Source organism: Struthio camelus, chromosome 4, assembly GCF_040807025.1.
Source record: "Struthio camelus isolate bStrCam1 chromosome 4, bStrCam1.hap1, whole genome shotgun sequence".
In the NCBI taxonomy this organism is placed as follows: domain Eukaryota; kingdom Metazoa; phylum Chordata; class Aves; order Struthioniformes; family Struthionidae; genus Struthio; species Struthio camelus.
In genome coordinates, this window is record NC_090945.1 from 72,274,818 (window position 1) to 72,295,775 (window position 20,958).

A 20,958-nucleotide genomic window follows, 5' to 3' on the forward strand; every position below is an offset into this window, starting at 1 on the left:
AAAGGAAAAAACAAAGGTGCACAAATGAAAGGGAAATAAAATTGACATCTGAATGCAGGAGTTTTAGTGCTATATCCAAGAGCTGAAGGGAATAATTAGAACCTCTTAAGGATTCAAACTTAAAATACATCCTCCAAAACAGGAAATGCAATGTACAATCCATTCTTCCCTCTGCCTTGCAGAGAATAATGTTCTGTGTCTATATTGTTCATTAAAGGGCATCTCTGTAGACCCCATTAAGAGTCAGCTCTTCTGTATGGTAGGCTTGTAAGAGCAACTTCACATGGGAAAGGAGAGCACCCTCCTCAGCGCAGGAGAGCTTCAGGTTGTAGAATTAAGCCTTTGACAACATCTGTTGCTCAGAGAAGATGGCTGCACAAACAAATTTTGAGGTTTGGTCTCAGGCTTCATAGCACCACAACTGTGCAGCATACCTTGCTGTTCAGTATAAAATAGAAACGTGTCACAAAGACTTATGTATGCTCTCCAAAGTCAGAAGAAGAAGACGACTTGCATCAGTCAAGTAGTGCTTTTGTAAATGGTATCTATATAAACTTTGTGAATGTAGTCTGAAAAAAATCAAATTGATAACTACAGAAATATCTAAACTGTTTCAAAACTGCTGATTTTTCACTTTTTTCAGCTGAACTACTAGGGGAACCCAGTGGGAACTAAGGTTGCAAGTAGGTCTGGGTCAACCAAAATTATTTTTATCAGTGAATAAAGCAAACAAATCTAGGCAAAAGCTGCCCAATCATACAGTCTTAAGCACAGCACAAAAGACACAATCCCGCCAGAAACTGACTGCCAGCTCCAGAATTTTCTATTCTGTAAAACAATGAGCAAAAGACAGACTTCTGGAACGAAACAAAGTCATGTTAGCATTGCCTCAGCTGGGAGAAACACTGATGTAAATGGAAAGCGAGGAGAGGATGAAACGGCTGTGGAGGCACTCCTGCAATATGTGTAGGAAAATACATACTGCAATAAACAGTATTAAATGGGACAGAGAAACTAGTGCCACCGTTGTTTCACTGTTAAGTCTCTTCCTAAGAATCGCTCTAATCAGTCTCCCTGAGTAGATAACTAGAACTGTCCAGAGCAGACTAAGAAAAGAAAGATGAAAACTGAATTTTCAGTTTGCTTTACAGGGAGATATTCATGCTCCTTCTGTAAAATGACAATTACAGATAGTGGTAGGACTCCTGTAGACTCCAGTTTATGTTAAAACAGGGCTCTGTAGTTTTGGAGTGTTTGATTATAAATTTGTCTGTCTGCCATAACAATGAGTATGTACTACATTCTAATTACATTATAATTATTTTATTTATGCACACAGTACTGTAAATGCTGTGGCTTCAAATGTTTGCATTAAAAATCTCAAATAAAAACCTAGCCTGCTCTCAAAATACAGGCAAAATACCCATTGGTTTGTGGGCTGTGGGCTGAACTAAGTGAGAATTGGAATAACCTATTCCCTATTTAACTTGTTTCTTGCCTGAAGAGCAGATTTTCAGCTAAAATACCCATCTTTTGAATATAATAAGCCTGCAGCAAAGCTGCTGTTGAGGGAGTCAGCCTATAGCATAAGAATTTGTTTTGGAAATTCCATCACAAAGGTTTATTGGGACTGCAGTGTGAGTGCCCCATGCATGCTGATTTCTGCCCCCCCCCAGCCCTCAAACTCTTAAACTGGACAGCATTCCTCATGGTACACTATGGGCAAATGTTTTCATAATGTGCAGCTTTCCCTTACCGGTTTTTACAAAATTCTATTTTTAGTGGAAAAAAGTATTTACCAAAGTATATACCAAAGTATATATTTAAGAAATCGCATACACTTTTCTAAATACATATCAGTCTTAAAATGTTTTCAAATGTAAGGAAAATATTCTTCATGGGCTACACAGTAGTCTTTCACATAGGTACAAATATCTACAGAAATCCCATGAAACTGAAGAGTAAGGTTAAGCACATTGCTTTCAGAATATTTATTTCTTTTGAGAAACAGATAGTGAAAATAGTTAAACATATCTTAAAATAACGTTAGAGGTCTTCAAACAGCTTGAGAAGATGAGAAAATTTAAAATCAGGAGGAATAATTATTTTTCCCTGTTAATTAAACAGCTGCTTATCAAAATAAATTTATTTTCCCCATACTAAGATTTGAAACAGCTGTTGACACAGAGGTAGAATTGTTAAGCACAGCTTAAGGTAGACAAGAGCAAAGAATATGTGCCCTCTCCTATCTCAGTGAGGCAGACTTTTTGAGGTAGAAAGGAAATAATGGGTACTCACTGGTCAAATCTCATAGCGCTGATTGGTGCCTGAGCATGTGGTAGCCATCCACAGGAAACTCATCAAAAAGCAACAGAAAGTTCTTCCACTTGCGGTGTTTCTACTTATGTGCATTGCTGACCTTCAGTTAGCTTTGTGAAGCATTTCGCACAGGGGAAACATCTCAGCGTTGTGCTAGCTCAGAACCTACTGAATTAAAGGAAAGGATCTGTGAGTTGCCTTTGTTTCTTCCTATGCTCTTCTGCTTTGAAAAGGTTTCTGCTGAAGAAAAGGGTTTTAACCAAGGGATTGGCTTGTGTTTCACAGTCTGTTTTTGCTCTAACAGATTCCTCCTATGACTTAAAACAGTAGGATTGCATAGGATATAGGTCCAAGAAATAGTCTGCCACATCTGATGACCTTATGGCGTACAGCAAAAACTGTACAATGCATTTTCAAACCATTTTCATCCCCTTCTCCATTAAGCAAATCGATATAGCCTCTACCAAGCAACTGGACCTTTCTTAATTAATTGTTCTGTATGTGGTTTTTGCATTGCTAATTTATGTTTCTATGTAAAAGTAATGTATTAAAACAGAATTTCATTATACAGTTAAGCTTAATAAAGCAGTGCAAATAGTTTCCTAAATAAATATCTTTACAGAGAACTTGATGGCTGCTATTTGAGATATTTTTTGTTACTACGAAACTTCTGGTTACATTTCTGGCAAGAGAAGGAATCAGATTAATGTGCTATTAAAATAAATTGAGCAACGTGCTAATTATTGCCAGAAACAAATTAGTGAAACCAGATTGTGTTCATTTAAATCAGATAGATAAGTACTTCTGCCTCCTACACGTGACTGTTTTCTGTTGTTTTGGAGAAGAAATTTGAAAATAATCTTGACAATGCCATTTGAGAGCTGCTTTGCACTTTCTGGTAAAATAACTGTTCCAGTTTCTAACACTGTTCCCTGTTGTGCTCAATACTCTCACTGGCCTAGTGCTACAGAGCTTTTCAAAAGGAGACAGAGGAGCAGGATAGTGGCTGAATAAAAAGTTAAGCTACCTAACATTTTGTGCGTCTTCACTGTAGCCCTACAGCTGATTTAATCAGGCATACTATAGCATCTGCAACAACTTTCATCCATTTCCATTAAGCTTTATTGTGAGAATACAGACAGCCAAGTGAGCGAGAAGGATAACCAGTATAAGGTCTACCTGGTGCCTCTGTAGTGTTGCGTTATCTAATTGAAGATCTCGTTCCTGGTAGACATTTTTAGCTGTTTATAGGAATTAATATAAAAGACAAGAAGCAATTATTTGCAGAACTGAAAGCCAAATTCTTCAGTCCTTCCTCAAACTTCTTCTTGACTCCAGTGAAGCCTGACCAAGAATCTGGCTCTGCTGTGAGCTTGATTTTCAAATCCAGTTTTCAAAGGTTTCTGAAAGTTTTATAAGTTTACATACCATTTTCAGAAGCAAGTTTCAGGCTTGCAAACCTATGTTTGATTTTAAAAAATGGTTCTGCACCAAAGCCATGTAGGTTTAGGGGTTTGGGGGCAGGGGAGGGTTCCCCTTAAATGTCATGTGGAACCTGTAGTTTTCTTATTCAAATAACAATGGCATAAAAGCCTGGAGTACTAATTAGCGCATGAATGGACAGTGATCTTACTCATTTCTAAAATGCAACATCTCTGCTTAGCATTTTAAGATACTGGATCATCCCAAGAATACTGCAGGTTTGCTCCATCTGCTTTATTGGAATAGACAGCTCATGAAACTTCCTGCAGAGGGCTGAAATCTTTTTGGGTTGTGCCTCCTTCCTCTGAAGGTAAACGTCTGTATTTTGTGCAACAGAGCTAAAACAAAAGCAAAGACAGATATTTTTACACATTTTCTCCGTCTGATTTTTAATTTGAAATTTCATCCAGGTAGCAATATTTAAAAGTTTTTGACGAGTCCTCAATGTTCTTGGCAAGTCTGAGTTCTTGCTTGGCTTTCTAACCATGCTTCAGATGTTAACTGTAGCAATTTTTTCAGATAGCCCATAAAAGCTAACAATGACATGATTCTTCCTCATTTTCTAGTTAAAACTAATTATGCTTTTCCCTGTTGGCGATCTGATTTTTTTTTCTTTGTTTGTTTTTAAGTTGAACAGAAGCACCCAGTCCAAGCCTAGCTTAAGGGAGAGTAGGTTTTATTGTTTTGTTTTGGGTTTTTTTGGACTACTAAGATGATGCTGTTCTTAGGACGGGGATTTATGAGGTGGATGTACAGCACTATGCAAAACAAGATGTATCACTTGGCTAGAAGAGTTCTAACAAACTATCATTAGCAGAGTTTATTTATTAGCAAGGGCTTTCTTGCAGTGTGAATTGCTCTGCTTTCCTGCACTGTGACTTGCTCTTCTCCTGTGCAGCCAGTTTAGTGTTCTACAACTGAAATAGAAACAGCCCCTGGGGAGAAAAGGACCTCTCTCCATCCCAGGATGAGGTGAGTTGCGTGTGCCCTTGCATCAGAGCTCTGGGCAGGGGTTGTCTGCAGCACAGGGTTGTAGCCGAGGAGAAACGGATGCTCTCCGTGGCTCCTGTGCCGTATGCTACAAGTCTCTGTGTCCCTGTGTTTGACTGACACGGGGAGAAAGACAGTGTAATCCTTGGAAGATCTGAATTTTGAATTTGAGTCAAGTTGACTAGTCTAAATGATTCAAAAAGGAGGGGGTTTTAATCAATATCAGACATGTTTGCTGATTTGACTGTTTTTTCCAATAATTTTGTTTCAAAAGGTCCCCATTCCTACAGTAAAGGCTGTCACCCAAATTCAGTAGGTGTGGACTGCCAAATGAGTGGCTTATCACAACCACTGTACAGCAGAGACACTGTATTTTGTTACTTCTCAGGTGGAGGTGATTTCTAGCTAGATTTAGTTACAAGAAATAAAGAGGTGTTTCTATGAACAGTCCATCAGCTGAGTTCTGCTTAGTGTTTTCTAGCATCTTTCTCAATTGAATCCTGCTAGTGTTTTCAGAATTCTCTCCCTACTTCATCTTTCATACTTAATGCTGACAATTTCAGTCATTCAGTACTCTAAAACAGAGCCTTAGAAAAACCATAGATTTGTTTGATTCTTTTTGAAGGGAGCTGTCTCATTTTATCATCCCTCTAGTTTAGACCTTGTACTTTTAAGCTTCATTCTATACCAAAAGGGCTAGAAATGTTCCAAAAAAACAGATTATTGTATAACGTTATGTAATTATTACATTCCTAACAAATCCCTCATATGCAGTACTCTGAATTATTGAAAACTATTAGAATTTTTATAAGTTTACAATTTGACTCACAGTATCTATGTTTGAATATTTTCAGAACAAGATTAACAACCTCCAGGAACACCCTAAAAGAGAAAATATAGGCCATACTTTTTAATAGATGATTCTTTTGGTGCTGTATCGTACATTCAGTGTCCAATTTTCAGATAGCTCTAGACAGCTTTCTTCTCAGTATTTATTTCTTTTCAGATATCTGAAATACAACGTCCACCGTTTAAGGCAGGAAAAATCACTGGTCTTCTCTTGTTACTCTGTAAGAGAATTTGACGCTTTGGGAGGAACTTTAAGAAAAGCCGTCATTGAGACAAAAACCCTATTTGCTGCACGCCTTCCAGAATTTTTGTTCTGCCTTAATTTTAAAAGGAACCATTTTTTTCTAGTGGTTCCATTGGAACAATTAAGGAATCGTTTTTCTTAATCAGATGTCCATCTACTTCTAATGTTGTTGCCTACTGCAAATCACAAACCATGGTTGGCTATTTGAACTACTTCAAACACATAATTGTTATTTCAGACAAAGAACAACCTTGCCATAGAAATCTGCGAAGAGTTCTGCAAATAGTGACTAAAATAACTAGCACAAAAAGACCAGCAGGAGCAAATGAAGTGAAAAAAATATCTTAATTCACTGCAGATATCATTCAGCAGTAGCTGAAATTGGGATAAGGCATTTTAAACTAAAGTGAATGTGTACACACCCCTGTAAATAGAAAGCTTAAGAATATTTTTGTGTGAATTTAAGGCCAATTTTGAAGCAGAAAAGTGAAAAAGGCTGAAGATAGATAGTGGACAGTTCAGAAGCAGTTGATAGACACATTTGCCAGGCCGTGCCATTTGACTGGCAGCTACACATTAATAGAGAAAAAAATAAGACTTTTTTTTTTCTTGCTAAAGTTAGTAAGCTGAGAGAAAATAATGGCAATGAACAATGAGAGAGTACATTGAAAAGTTAGAATTCTATTTTTTATGTTCAAATTATGGGATTGCTAAGGCTTCTGTTAGGAAATAACAGGTAGAGACAAGCGGTTGGAAATGGAAAATTGATTGAGTCATCAGCATAAGAGACACAGCTGACAACTCTGAAGCAGCTTTTAAAATTTTTGAATTATCCAACAACATTGCAAAGCTATGCTTTTTTTGAATTTATGTTTACACATATATACATATATATGCATGCGCACACACACACACACACATATATGTATATGACCCCCATTTGTCAACAAGGAGTTTCACAGACCCATAATGTCTACGTATGGTTTTGACAGATTCTTTTCAAACTGCATGCTCGGTTTATAAAACTTTCAGCTCACAAATTCTCACATAAATGCAGATCTGTATGTGCAAATCCCATCACTGAGTGCACAGATGGTAATGGCAGAACAACACATGCATAAATGAAAACTTATTCATGTAGAAATGGAGATTTCATTAAGGCCATCTTTGAAAATATGACTGAGCTATGCACTTTCTGGTGCTGGTCCTAATCATCATCATGTCTTGGAACAGACTACTAATGTCAAAAATGTCAAATATCTCATGCCTCAAAATAGATGGTATCTGAAATTAAGTTTTTTTCCACTTTAGCAAAAAGTTCTTAGCAATATCACCAGGCTACCAATATGCCAGCTCTGGGTAATTCTTATCTTGTAATTTGACAGGCAACTTTTGCTTATAAAAAATAAATCCATTTAAAAAAAAAAAAAAAAGATCCTCGATCTACAAATATATACATCCAGATTTTTGAGACCCTAGATAATTAGCACATTTACTTTCTCTTCACAGACTCATCTGAAGATTTTGCGCTTCCTTGAGTTAGAAATCATGAACAGGGAGTAAGTACTGTACTTGGATATTTGCCAGCCTCTCCGGGACTCTATATTTAGCTGTTATTGCATATGATTATTGATGTTTCACTCATACCAAAAGTTAGGTGACACTCTCATAATCTTTCCATATTTTCTGTAATCTGTTACTGCCTTTGTCCTTTCTGAAACTGTCCTCTCCTGCTTCACCTACTAGTTTTCAAGTCACTCCTCTAGGAGGATTTCTGAAGGGTGTCCTTAATTCCACTCTCTTACCTCTGGCATTCAGTGTGTAAACCTCATCCATCTTTTTAGCAGAGTATTTCAGGGGATCTTAAAGAAAGCTGGAGGGCCATCAGCCTGCCCTTGGTCGTATGACATTAGTGCCTGAGGAGACAGGTTGCATGAAGGCAATGAAGCCAGGCACAAAGTGCACACATTCAACCTTGAGCAGACGTCAGAGAGAAAGATAAACCTAAGCATCTTCCCATTCTTGGGAAAAACAGCTGCACCACCCTAGAGTTAGTTCGGAGAATCCTCTCGAAGTAAACAGTATGGATTGTCAGCAAAGTTTTGGCTTGATTCTGAAGCTAGTTAAAATATACTGAATACATGGCCGGAGTCATTTACCCAAGATCGTACAAGGTTTCAGCAGTACATCCCAACATGGAATGCAAACTTACTGAATCCCACCTCGATGTTCTCCACTGAGAAACAGTACCTAATTTTTTTTTCTTTTCAAAAGGGACATCTGAAGATTAAGTTTATTCAGAGCAGTTCCAGAATCATACCTGAGTGGATAGCTTTAAGAATGTATTTAAATTGAAAAAACTTGAAGCCAATAGATTTTTCTGTTGGTAATAAACAGACTTAAAAATTATTATTCTGTCTCAGTGTCTTATCATCCCTGAAAATATTTCTCTCATATGAGTATCCAAAAATGAACAGCTCATCTGGGACAGGGGGCCAATAATTTTTCACTTTCTTTATCTGTTTTGTTTCTTACATTGCATACTTTTCCAAATTTATATCTGCTTCCCACAAAAAATATTAAGACAGGACTGAGAAACAAAGATTGAAAGGGCCTTCTGTGTTTGCTGTTGGGATTTCTTCCCAAAGGAAATCTAATTCTCTAATACAGAAATCTAATACGGTGATCCATCTTTCTTCTACTGTAAGGCATCTTGCCTCCTACCCATAGTAAGTGTCTGAACTGCCCCTCAGGCTGCCTTACTCACACCAATGTTACATTGCTATTGCAATGTTGTACCACTGCAATCTTTCAATCTTCATTTTAGGATGGCTTTACTTTTGGATAACATCACAAAATAACTACTTTTAGCAATCGTCACCCTCTTCTCTGCTGTAGTGTGCGTATAACAGCATATTGACTGCCTGCAAGTGCCACGTGCTACATCAGGATTCAATAGCACACACAGAAAGGAAGTGTTCAGCGCTGAAGTTTGTTGCCTTTATTTGTCACAGACCAATTCAGTTATAAGGAGCAGAGCAACACAAACAGTGGCAGGAGGCCATTTTTTATTTTAAAGTATGTTTTGGGTTATCAAGAGTACTTAATGTAACTGCCGATAGGGGACAACACCCAGAATTAGTCTTTTGTTTTAGATCTTTGTGTTTTAGACAAAAAACAAACAAACAAACAACTCAATCAGAGCTATCAGCATGAAAAAGTATCCTAAGCCTGAGCTTTCTCCCAGCTTTACCTCCCTCCTCATTTATCTTTCTCTCACTCTACCTCTTCACTACTCTTCTCTCACTGCACAAGTTTGTCCATGTTTCCTCCAGCGATCGCACCTGATGGGAAACACCATTCAGGACACTTTTGTTGCTTATAGAGCTCCTCTGACTACTAACCTGAAAATGTTTTTGTAACGGTTGGAAAGCTTTCATGTGTTGTAATGTATGAATGGACACATCTTACACATGTAGCACAAATTATGTTTTGCTGCAGCACTTTTTTCCTATTCTTTCCCCATTCTCCTAACAGCCTTGTGAAAGGAAAGTTATTGACTGTACATACTTTACAGTCTGTACATACTTTAATGCCCGAGTATTGCCAGAGTGGGGTCTGTGTGTGTGTCTGAATGAAGGGATCCATCCTGTGACCTGTGCAGGAGCTGTTCAGGGACAGCCGTAGCTGAGCATCTGTAATTTTGCTTGAAGTTCTGAGTTAGAATCCATAGGGAGTATCCCCTAATCAGTTGTTTTCTTCCAAGGAGACACTCATAATTTACTTCTTACATCTATTGGCCTCAGAGCAGAACTGAAATTCACAGGGAACATAAGGGAGGCCATGTAATTTCTTAGTTACAGGCTTGCAAAACCCTCTGATGGAAGCATATTACAGAGGCTATGACTGAAGCCATATCTGGAAAGTCTTCATTTTCAGCAGCAGCAAAAATTTTTTATTTTCACTCTAACAGTCCTTTGTTCAGGCTCAGGTGCATCAGTCAAGATCACCTCATGACATTGTCACAAAGAACAGGAGACCTGGAGCGTCTGCTTGCTACCACAGTAGAAATTATGAGAATCTGTGAAAAACGTCCTTTTGGTAGAGGAGCTCAGTCTGTACTTCATTAAACTGGTCTGAGTGTGGGCTGCAGTTCAAAAGCCCTTTGAACTTCCTATTAGTGGATTTTATGGCTATAGTAGGCTTACTGTTTCCAAAGGCTGATTTTTATAAGAAATTTTTTAATTTGAAAACTTGGGTTTGGAATTTTTTTTGTTGCTGCTGTTTTTAGCCACTGCAGACACCAAGAAAAAGTTATTGCAGAAATACATCCTACAGCCACCGGATCACGTAAAGAAATAGCTAACTTAGCTTAAACTAGTTTGCTTAATACAGATAGTAATTTAGCTACAGCAGCTCAGTGTTTAATAAAACTAACCACCTGAGTGTTTACCCAGATAAGCAAGCAAGGTTTGCAGCTCTCAGTTTAAAATTAGCTTCATTAGATCCACCTGGGCTGAAGTCATTGTAGTAATAACATTAGATACACATTTAGGGTTTATGCATGTGTGGGAGGGTGGAACTGTGGATGTGTAAAAGCACTAAGATAATAATCTAGCACAAATACATTTTGTAGCAGGTACTTCTGAATTTTTGTCAACTTTTTACAGTAAATGAGAAGTTGCTGTATAATAGGCAGTATCAGTTCCTTGTGTCTGAAAAATGATATCTGTGTTGCAGTTGTAGTTTTACTTTGTTCTGCTCTGCACTTGTATTTTCTTCGGCTGGAAGAGGGAAGAAGTTTACAGTCTCAGGCTTAGCTAAATGAAAAGATTGCATAAATATTAATTTTTGAGCTATCACAGAAAACACAGGTGGCAGAAAGTTAGACTTTCTCAGGACACTGGACTTAGGAAGAAGAAGAGGCAAGTCTGACCTCAGAATTAAGAACAGCTGTTGAGGTCTTGCCAGGACTCTCAGATATATATACTTTGTCATAGCTTTTATAGCTGTCAAATATGTAGTTAGTTAGCCCTCCATTCTAGCTTATATACATTTTTGAGGTTGACTGATCAGTGGCAGCTCCCACACTATTTTTTTAACTGCCTTCAAAATTAAAGACTTATGTAAAGATAATGTATGAATGACATACCTAGGTGCCAGTATTTTATAAATACAGAAATTCAGTAATCACTGAACAAATTACTTCAGTCCCTGAACCTCCTTGCAATAAATCCCATGCCTGTGAACCTGACCGGTATAATTTTTGTGGAAAAACCTCATGTATATAAGGTCACTTAACACTTACAGCATAAGAGTTATAGTCAGTAAAAACTACAAAAAAAGTAAGTAAGTGATGCATGTTTTCTTCTCTTACTATAAGGAAGACAAAGCCATTTATTCTAACTTGGAAATCAATAGGAAGTAGATGCCTAAATACCTTTAAATCCATGGGCTTAGAACTATGTTAAAGCCCACATGCTTTTTCGTCCTCAAGCGAAGACATTCCCAAAATCTCTAAAAACCTTGCCACAGTCAATTCTCTACCGCATAGCCCAATTTTCTTGATATTTTTAAACAAAGACTGACAAGAAAAATAATGTCTAAAATGGTCCCATTTTTGTTCAGCATGAAAGAGTATCAAAGAGAACAAGCAACCTTTGCGGCTCACTTTTCCACATTTTGTAACTCTGTCAGTGCAGTAAAGAAATCGAGTCAACATGGAGTCTCTGAAACGCTATACTCACTCATTCTCTTTTCTATTTCATTTTCTCGTAAAACTGACCGGAAGGAAATAGGCACAAGGAAAAGAACATTAGCTAGCATTATCTTCTTCAGGTTCTTAAAACTGCCATCATATATATCACTTTAAAAATATATTTTTTAAAGGAACAAGTTGCCTCAAGGCTGCAGAGTCCTGAACTCGCCCACGTTAGATAAAACCACTGCTTTCAGTTTCAGCTTTGGTCCCTGCTGCGATTTCTCTTCTGAAGTGCTCACAGGTAGGGGCAGCTCAAAAGAGAAAGCCCTGCTGTTTTAAACCAAGGAGCCTGAACCCAGAGAGCTTACTTCTTGTTCTGGAAAAACTCTTGCTGAGCAGCAGGCAGAGGTATTCAAGTAAGAGGGTGATAGGTATGCTTAGAAATGTTTAAACTGATTAAATGACATTTTGCATGGGAAGGAGGCTCAACTTTAAGCTCAGGTCTTTACACCTAACCGTCACCTAGCTATAAACAGATTTTGAGCCTACATTTTAAAGCTGCTGACTTACCTTTGCTATGGGAGTAGATTTTCAACTACACTTGTACCTAGTATCACCTGCCTTTGAAGCAGACACAAGAATAGCTCTTTGCAATGAGAAGCAAGTCTTTAAGTCAAGTTCCAACTAAGCTACTAGCAAATTTAAAACCTAAGACAGCAGGCTGCTTTGTCTGCAGAGAGGAGCTTCAACCCCAGCTGTGAGTGCTTCAAAGGCATTGATGCCACAGCTGGAACTGGAGCTAGAATTGAGATGCCAGCTTCAATACAAACTAGGTTTTAGGATTTCCATCATCAGTTATATAAATATACACATTTTAATCAATTAGAAGTCATTTATAACATTAATTTGCAATTTTAAAAGAAGTTATAATGGGAAATGTTACTGTGCTCTACAGTCTTATTTAGATGAAGTGGATATTTTAGCACTTGTGAATTATTTACATTTATTGTAGGCCTACCTTCCAAAGGATCACATGCATACCTCCTATAGTTTTGTAAAGTACTGAAAGTAAAATTTGTCTTTATTAGCATGTCAGCTAGAATGGTTCCTAAGATCAGTCAAGGCGTCTGAAATATTTATATGATATACTGAGGATTTATTTCACAACATACCCAAGTACAGTGTTCGCTGTAGAAAGGCCAGTGCTATTTTACAGAGATATGCCATTATTCTCCTAATTTTGTTCAGAAATAACCAAAACAGTTGATGTACACAGTGTGATACCTGAAGGGAAAAAATAGAGCAATATCATGGCTTTTATCACTATGTGAAGTGTGGTGAGGAAGGTGAGAAGAAACTCCTCACCACAGAGATGCTGCATTCAAGGGAAGGTCTGTGCTCCCTGAGGAACATCACAGATTTTATAAAATGGTAAAAAATAAAAAGAAAAACAAAGTTAAAAAAAAAGATTTAAATGGTCCCTATGATACATTTTTAGATAGTATTTCCTAGATTAATCCACAGACCCCTGTCTCATACCTGATCAGCTGCTATATATTTCTGCATTTTCCTTCTCTTTGTGAATTTAGAGTGTAAAAATTGCATCTAGACCTGGGCAAATGACACATAAAGGAAAACTCCCTGCTGGTCCATTGTCTACAGGGGGTATTGAGCCAACAGGAGGAGTGAAATAATATCTTAAGAACAGGACTTTAGGCTTTTGTTTGACTGACTTTTCCATTTTTTAATCATGGCTTTTTTCCCTCTGAAATGTAGCTTTACTTTTTAGAGTCTGCCCTTTTATTTTTAATGAAAACACTAGGTCAATAATTTACAACCTTCCTGAGTAAAAGGACTCGTAAAAACCTTCTCAAGACTTCACTCATGAAGTAGCTTTATTTTACTTTGTCTTAATTATTCAGTGAACAAAATATTGTAGTTTATTTGTCTTTATTTACACATTTCATCTCCTTCAGAAACAAAATGGTAAAAAAGGAAAAAAATTGGAAAATAGGATGAAGTTAGGAGGAAAACTAAATTAAACTGGAGACAGCTCCATGCTTCCTAGGACTCATTTATACATACCCATTACACTTTCCACTTCCTCCCTTCTTCCTCTGGGCAGGAAGAAATAAGAATTATAAGAAGCAATAGAAATTTCTGCTATCTGACTAATGTGGAATTACTGTCAATTAGGCTGCTCTGTGCAACTGACTTTAAAGAGTATCTTTTACTCCATAAAGGAGCTTACATTCTGTCCATGGTTATGAAGCTTTTTCTGTTTTAGCAATGGCAGAACAATCTCTTTGGAGGGATTATTTGCTTGCTGTCTTTCCTACTCTGACTTAGAGAATAATAAAGAACTGTGCAGTAAATATAATGCTGTGATTAACTGGAATGGCTCTGCTGATGTTATTAACCATGAGTGTATAAACTCAAGTGATTTCTGAATAGCCACAAAGCTCCAAGGGTGAAATACAGCTCTGTATTCACTTCATAGCAACCTGTTAAAGGGTGTTGAATTTTCCAGTTAATACTGATAGTTTTAAAATAAGGTGCCGCTATGAGATGCTGAAAAGTGCTTTTCTATGTGGTACATGCTTGGAGGAGCAAGCAGAAATGATAATACTCTTATACTAAAACATTTTATTTAACTGTGTCACAGCAGAGACATGCTTGTAATGTTGATTACCAAGTTTTTTCATAATGTGATACTTTTTTTTGTTCTAATTCTTTAGTCTGAACATCTTATGTACATCTAACATAACTGTAATCTACATTAGGGAAGAATGGAAAACATACAGTTCCAAGCCATTATGCATCTCCCTAGTCTGGTACGAAGGCCAGCTCATGTAAGTTGGCACAGCTTTATTAACGTTAATATTCTAACAGCTGATAGAGCATCTGATGCTCATTTGTTGTGATCTGAACACATTCATGATTCCCTTCTTGACTTCATCTCATCTGCTTTCCTTTATATTCTAAACATTTATATTTCAAAAATTTTATGCTTAAAAGTTGGCCTTTTGATTTACATGGAAGCACTTAAATAAAGGTTTTGATTTTTAAGGTGCTGATGCCAGCTCTGACCACTGAGAAAGCAAGACAGGAACCCTGGCAGCAAGAGCCAAGTTTTAACAGGCGTCAGCCGTTAATCTTTTAGTTTAGAATTGGAATTTCCTGATTTTTTTACTGATTCCCTTATTACATACAACATTAATCTGTTTTTATTTTTAGATATGGAAGATATTTCAGTCCAGAGGACTGAAAACATGAAATTGGTCACAATAGGGAGCCAATCACAGGGAATAAAGCAATAAACTGTTAGGTCAACCCCAGCATTTTCTTTTGCAATTGTACTATGATCAAAAAGTCTCAAGTACAGCCAAGTATCCAAGAGTCTCTGGCTAGCCACTATACTTACACAGACTGGGGACTGAGATAAAGACAGTCAGTAAAAGTTTGCATTCACTGGATAATGGTTGGGGTGTGGAAATAGGATTGTGAATCATTGTTTAAATTTAGGATACAACCAGGTATGTATGGTTTATACCATCCAAAGTGGGGTACAACTGTACAAGGGTGGTCAAAAGCAAGAACAGGGATAACCTGGGACTAGTCAGGAACAGAGAGATGGCAATATAGAACTAATCAAGAACATGAGTTCTTGTACCAGGTTGGCTAATGGAAAGAGAGAGAAAGAAGCTGTTGAGTGGAGTTTTTTTTAATTTTCGGAGGCACTTAGCTAAAGCTAGAGAAAAACCAGTCTTTTCAAAAATGATTGCCTATGGTGAGTCAACAGCAGGGTAATTCAAATGCCTAATTCATATTTTAGGATACCAGTCTGAGTGCTATAAAAGTTTAAATAAGTAAGTATAACCTATTCAGCAAAGCCTCATCTCTGTGTCCCAAACTAGCATTTCTTATATTTTTTTTACTTTTTAGTGTGAGTTGTACAGATTGCTAAATCAGGACACAAAAATATTCCATGAAATTTACAGATAAGTAACAGATACTGTTTTTCAGTCAGACCCATACAGTAACCACTGTCTTACTATTTGCTGTCCTCCATGAACAACTTTGTGTTTAGGAACTGTTGATGGCTGTTTTTCTACCAAAATACAAACAGCTAAATTTAAAAAAAAACTTTTTTTTTTGGTCATTTAGTCATGATTCAAAAATGCCAACAATAAGCACATGACTGAAAGAACCTTCTATGAAAATATTTGCCTGCTTTCATTTCTACTTAGAATGACTACTTTACTTCCCTTTAATATGGCATGAAAACTCCTCCTGTGAGAATACCTGAAGCAGGCATTTTCAGCTACCTATAAATTGAAGTTCATTGGCTACTTGTAACTGTAGTCTAGTGTTGTCTAGTTCACAGATACTAAGGGTGAAGATACAGTTTTACAGTATAGTAGCTATAAACTGAAGGTTGAGTGCTTTAGTATATTCTGTTCTTTTCTCTAAATACACATTGCTGTCCTACCTTGGGCAGAATATTTGTTTCTTCCTGGACATTAAGAGCCATATTGTAGGTTTGACTCAATATCCATGATGAAGAAAACAAACATTTGCCTTATTAAATTCCTATGCAAATTACTCCACCTTGACTGAGAGTGAATAATTAAAAGCTATTTACTTATTAGCCTCTTCCTGACAGCAGATTGTGCAAGGAAGGACAAAAATGGCATGTACTTTTAGTTCTGTCTTGTTACTTGCTTGCTGTGTGCATTTAGGTCTGCTCGAACGGTTTATAATTTGCTATTGTAGAGTGGTAACAAACCATCAGTATTGTGGGAACAAGGAAGGAATTTTGATTCAGAGACCTACCTTTGAGTAAAATGTCTCCTGAGGCAGCAGGTCCTGGTCTATCCTTTGTCTATGGCAAGGCTGTGGGGAAGACGGCCAAAGTCCCGCATATGCTAGGAAGAGCTGTGCATGTAACGTAAGACCACTGGGTTGCTCACTGCCTCTGCAGAGCCCGTGGCAAGTAGCTTTAGCCAGCATTACATGCACTGAGATAAAATATCATCTGCCTGGCTTCCTGTCTGCTCCCAGGATATTGCTTATCCTTGGAGAAGGAAGGAGATAATAAACCTTGTGCTCTTCTGGCCACTGAGAATGGAATATCTAGATGTTATTTAGGCAAATGGAAAACTAGAAGGCTTTGGCTTCCCTTATCACACCAAGCATCCCCAAAAGGCCTGGCAGATTGTAACCCAAAGATTTCACTAGTGACAGAATTAAGTTAATTTTTTTTTTTCTCAGACTTCCTCAGGTGAATGGGGATTTATACTCTTTCTTACAGGATGCAGGGACAGAGATAAGCAAAGTATCCTAATATAGACACTTAAACAGTCAGCAAAAATACTTTGTTAGGCATAGAACAAGTCTGGAAACTATACTGTTTATGAGAGGACAGCAGAAGAGAAAATGAGTTAAAATGTACTTCTGAAAATTCTGAAAGACGTATATTGCAGACAGTATTATCTTTCAATGAGGTGTTTTCAAGTTTTGCATGTGCTCAGAAGAGGGTCTGTGTAACCAGGATCTTCATGAAGAAATAAAACATTTTCATATCCCATTCATATCTTGTCATTCCAGAAGAAACCGTCTGTCATTTAGATGTGAAAAATCCCGAGGGGCTGTACAGAAACTAAGAAATGTGGAAATGTAAATAGTAACAGGGATGCACTCTAAGAAGTGTCGATACCATCCCAGGGCCAAATACAGTTGAGGTATTGGAACTGAATGGCTCCATTTCTATGGCCAGAAACCACAATGCTTGAATAGCATCTTTTTATTATTATTATGTTACTATAAACCTTTTTACATGCTTTAAGGACTCCCCTCACTCAGCCCCGCTCACGTTAATATTTAGCTACTTAAATTGAAAAACATGAAGACCCTATCTGCATAATAGACATGGTTCATTTGTGCTTTTTCTGATCTTCCCATGGAATACATGATTTCAGGTGAGTTTAACAAAACTCACTGAGAGACCATTTTTATTCACACTTAATAAGCATTTCCATTTCAATCCACTGTTTGCCTAATCTGCCTGCTCTATGCTGTGCCATGACAGAGCTGCTATTGCAGATAAGAAAGTGCTTGGCATAAACACGCACAGGAATATGAACAGTAACCCGCAGGTACCAAAAGTCTCCCACTAGCATTTTTGCAAGTGTCAAATTCTTTGACTATCTTTCAGGTACCCAAGGCCCATGACTCTCCAAACACCATACGTTCAGCCAGCAAGTCACTGCTTGAAAATTTATTAGCACTTCAAACTACATGAATTTGACTAAATGTATAGTAGTTACTGTACGCTCCTTAGTATTTGGATTGAAAGGTGGAAAAACTGGTTGCTATGTTTAAACAGTATGTATTAAAATATTGATGAAGCTGCTTGGTACTACCTTGTGCAATGTACATCTTTAAGGAGACATACAGAAAGGGTAAGGCAAGAGGGAGGCAGGCTCACAGTTCATACTCCTTTATTTGGAGGCAAAATTTAGATACCATATCCAAAGAAGGTTTACAAAGCATTTCAGAATATATTGTACCCTTTAGCTTGAAATGTCCTAAAACACTGTCTTGCTGCTTGAATATGTTTTGTCTGATCTGATAGAAGAGTTCTGGGAGGGAAAATGTGCCAAACACCAAATCTTTTCCAGGCAGTTCTTTGCACAGCAGGGTACTAGGTACAACAACAGCAATAAAAATCTCAGTTTAGCAACAGTAGTTAAAAAGCCCCAGTCCCTGTGACTGTGTACAGTTAAGACTGAGTAAAATAGTTCCTTCTCCTTAAAGATCACAGATAGTTGGTTTGAAGCATGCCTTAGTACGGTGCCATAGTTTTCTTCAGCTACATTGGGTTATTATTTTTTCTCATTTTGATCTCTTTCATCCAGTGCAAAATCACCTGGCTAGGATTCATTACAGTAATTTCAAACCAAAAGATGAGGCTATAATACAAATAAAAGTGCATTCTATGTATCTTAATTGTCAGTCTGAATACCTGAATATCCCAGAAGTAGAAAAGTGAGATTCAGAACACATGCACCAGGAGACCTTTTTCCCTGATAAAGGCAGTTTTAATATCTGAGTGTTTTGTATCTTGAGTTTCAAAGAGCTGGCATTTTGTAGATTTTTAATGCAGTTTGGCACTAAGAAAACATATCTATTTGACATTTCTAAATTCTGCATTTAACCAATGGGATAACTAATGTTCATTATGTTTGTGTTTCTGTGGGGTTATTTGAACTGATATTACGACGTTTGCTTGGTGTGTGTGTATCATTTCTAAAGGTTGCCAGGGAAACATTGAACACTCTTTTTCAAAGAATATATTTCAAATTAATTATGCCAGTCACAATTTTTAAATAGTTTTGCAAATGATCAGTTACATAATTATGCTAAGACAGTATAGCCATTAATATTTATTATTATGTTCCTAACATTCACTTTAGCTAAAAACCAAAACAGGTCTCCACCTAGATGACACGCGTGGAGGACCACAGCCGAAGTAGTTTAAATACATTAATCATTTGAGTATCTGTTTTAGGAGTTTCTTTCTAATGCCACTGCACTGAATACAGTGTTGCATTGCATGTATTTTCCATGGATAATGTTACTGCTGATTCATAGAAAATTACTTTTATAAGTTAAAGGCAAAGATATGTTCCATTTTAGGACACCATCTGGGACAGATTTCAAAAAAAAAGGGGTTAGACCTTTGCCTGGGATGATGTTTATGTGCCTGCGTTCAAAACTATGATCCTGAAAACCCTGGGAGAGCTTAAAGGTCAAATGACTCTTCCCTCTTTTCTTTGGTTTTACCTGCCTTTTGTTGATGTACTACAAATTATCTCAAATACACAGAAAGGCATCTCTGTGCCTGTCAAAACTACTTCGAAAGAGCTGAAGAGGTAAGCACGTACCACAGGCTTAAACCAAGTCTGGATACAGAAACTCTGTGTCAGCCTATTAAAGGCCCTGAACAGCCCTGCTATGATAGGCAACCTCTGTGCATACCTGCCATCCATCAGTGGGATTGGTCGCAAAATTACCAGCCATTTACTGCCCCATAAGAGGTATGGTGGGAGTGATGAACCTCTCCTACTGCCGTTTTACACATAGTTACAGCCTTCAGGAAGTAGAAGATTGGGCTCACCTGTTCAGGGGATCAAAACTCCCATTTTGGAAAGCACCCAAAGAACTAGGACTATAAGGTATTTTGTCAAGAAGCACTCATCATCTTTCCCACCACTATGCAGAAAAAACATGACTCATTTGTCGTGCACAGCAGAACAGGCCCTAAGTGAACAGTCAAGAGGTTAGTGTGCTCAGCTAAGAGGGAATGCCGTGCCAGGATTCCTGTAGCTGTATTTTCTTTTCAGCAGAGAACAACTATAAGCAGAGTACGCTGTGGCCTAATGGTGCAAACTGACATACTGAGCAACACACACCCTCTAATTATTATGAGGTTATCTTATACAAAAAATGGTGGATAGCTAGCCTTCACTTTTCTTTGGAAGAAAGTGTCTGCCATATGTTCCTGACTGCATACTGTGAGTGCACAGATGCATTTCCTCTGCAGCTTGAGCAATCACTGAGAGACTCTGATTTCAGATACCTGCTCTTCCCTATCAGCTAGCCTAGGGTAACTCCTTTTTCAGCAAACTCAATATTTGGGATCCTACTTTGAGATGACTAACTCTACAGACAGTAGATACTGCAAAAGGAGCTCAGTTCAAGTCATGCTGAAGACCTGTATCCCTCTAGAGCAGCAGCTGGAGGCTAGGCAGGATATACTCGGGCATCCACAATAGCAATATTCAATCAATTTAGAAATCCAAGTTTATCTTAAGTAGTGAAATAGCCCAGTGACGCTTGGTGTATGGTCTCTTACCTGAGGTGTCATCTCCAAAAGTGAACTCTGCTGTGAGATCCCCTAGGGTCTTTTGGCAATGTTATCTGTTGTTAAATTTAAATAATACTTCTGTCCTACTGATTTCAGCTTGGCTTGATCAGGGCCACAATAGATGTGGCTAAGTCTCCTCAGAAGCAAAAACCTAGTTCTAAATAACAGTGTCTGTAGAGAGAGATGTTACCAAAAAAGGAAATGAACAATATGATGCACTGCCAAACCACTGTATAGCAGAATGACCTTGAAATTGTGAAGTCCCCAAAAATCTAATCACACTGCCACATGCAGTGCATATAACACATTTAGTCACAATGCAGGAAACAAGCTGTTTATTTATGGAGTGCATCCCCTAATAATCACCCTGGTAAACATTTACTGAGTAAATAACTTTAAGCCGTGGATCAGGAAAATCATAGTGATAAATAGTAGGATCCT

The 20,958-nt window shown here is 37.7% G+C and overlaps 1 protein-coding gene across 1 annotated transcript in view; it reads left to right on the forward strand.

The window, feature by feature from the left end:
• Positions 1 to 2,372: 2,372 nt before the first annotated feature.
• CLNK (cytokine dependent hematopoietic cell linker) overlaps positions 2,373 to 20,958 on the forward strand; it is a 61,359-nt gene continuing 42,773 nt past the window's right edge. Inside the window, exons 1-3 of the mRNA XM_068943366.1 lie at positions 2,373 to 2,508; positions 4,650 to 4,773; positions 7,394 to 7,443. Of these exons, the coding sequence (XP_068799467.1) occupies positions 7,433 to 7,443 (11 nt within the window). The 5' untranslated portion in view covers positions 2,373 to 2,508; positions 4,650 to 4,773; positions 7,394 to 7,432. The remainder of the gene's footprint in view (positions 2,509 to 4,649; positions 4,774 to 7,393; positions 7,444 to 20,958) is intronic.